This window comes from Aureococcus anophagefferens (assembly GCF_000186865.1).
Source record: "Aureococcus anophagefferens unplaced genomic scaffold AURANscaffold_991, whole genome shotgun sequence".
NCBI lineage: Eukaryota > Pelagophyceae > Pelagomonadales > Pelagomonadaceae > Aureococcus > Aureococcus anophagefferens.
In genome coordinates, this window is record NW_008706199.1 from 2792 (window position 1) to 3663 (window position 872).

At 75.3% G+C, this 872-nt stretch overlaps 1 protein-coding gene across 1 annotated transcript; it reads left to right on the forward strand.

Moving 5' to 3' along the window:
- Positions 1–214: 214 nt before the first annotated feature.
- Positions 215–852, forward strand: AURANDRAFT_69143 (expressed protein; the record flags this gene model as incomplete). The annotated part of the gene is made up of 1 exon (XM_009044894.1): positions 215–852. A coding segment is annotated over one exon (638 nt), but the record flags the coding sequence as incomplete, so codon positions are not given.
- Positions 853–872: the final 20 nt, after the last annotated feature.

Sequence of the window (872 nt, forward strand, 5' to 3'; positions counted from 1 at the left end):
CTCTAGAGGACCCCGCCGTCGCGGCCATCGGCCACCGCGTCTTCGTCACGGCGGCTGGGGCCTCGGGCCCCGGGGCCCCGTCGCCGTCGACGAGCTCCGCGTGCTCGACCTCGAGGGCGCCGCGCAGCGCGAGGAGCGCGAGGAGATCGAGTTCCACGAGCGCCTCGAGCACGAGCGGTCGCGGCGCGACGCGTCGGACGCGCGCGAGGCGCGCATGGTCGCCTACGTCGCCAAGATCGCGCTCGCGGACTGGGCCGCGCGCGAGGCCGTCGAGCGCGTCTGGATGGGCCGCGAGCACGTCGCGTCGCTCGTGCCGCCGCTCACGCGCGCGCCGGACGTCACGCTCGCGTCCGCGTCCGCGACGACGCTGTGGCTCCGGTGGCGGGCCGTGCCCTTCGACGCGAAGCGCCAGCTCTGCGACGCGACCTTCGTGCTGTCGATGAAGGGCGGCTTCCGCGCCTTCGCCAGGGGCGACCGCGTCGACGTCGAGTACGAGCCGAAGCGGCCGGGCGGCGGCGGCGGCGCGGACTCGCCGAGCCGCGACGACGCGTCGCTCGCGAGCACGGCGACGCTCGACACGTGGGACGGCGCGCGGCCCCGCGAGCGCTTCGACGCGACGGTCACGGCGGACCACCTCGACGGCCACTTCTCCGTGCTCTACGACGACGGCACGCGCGAGGCGCGCGTGCCCCGGCGGCGGCTCCAGCTCAAGGACGACGGGCCCTGGCACATCGTCCACTACGGGCCGGAGAACCACTACGCCGTCGAGGCCCTCGTGCCGGACAAGTTCGTCGCCGCCGAGCCGGGCATCGCGGTCTCCGCCAAGTTCATGCTCCAGACGACGGGCACGGAGTACGGCTGGGACGCGGCAA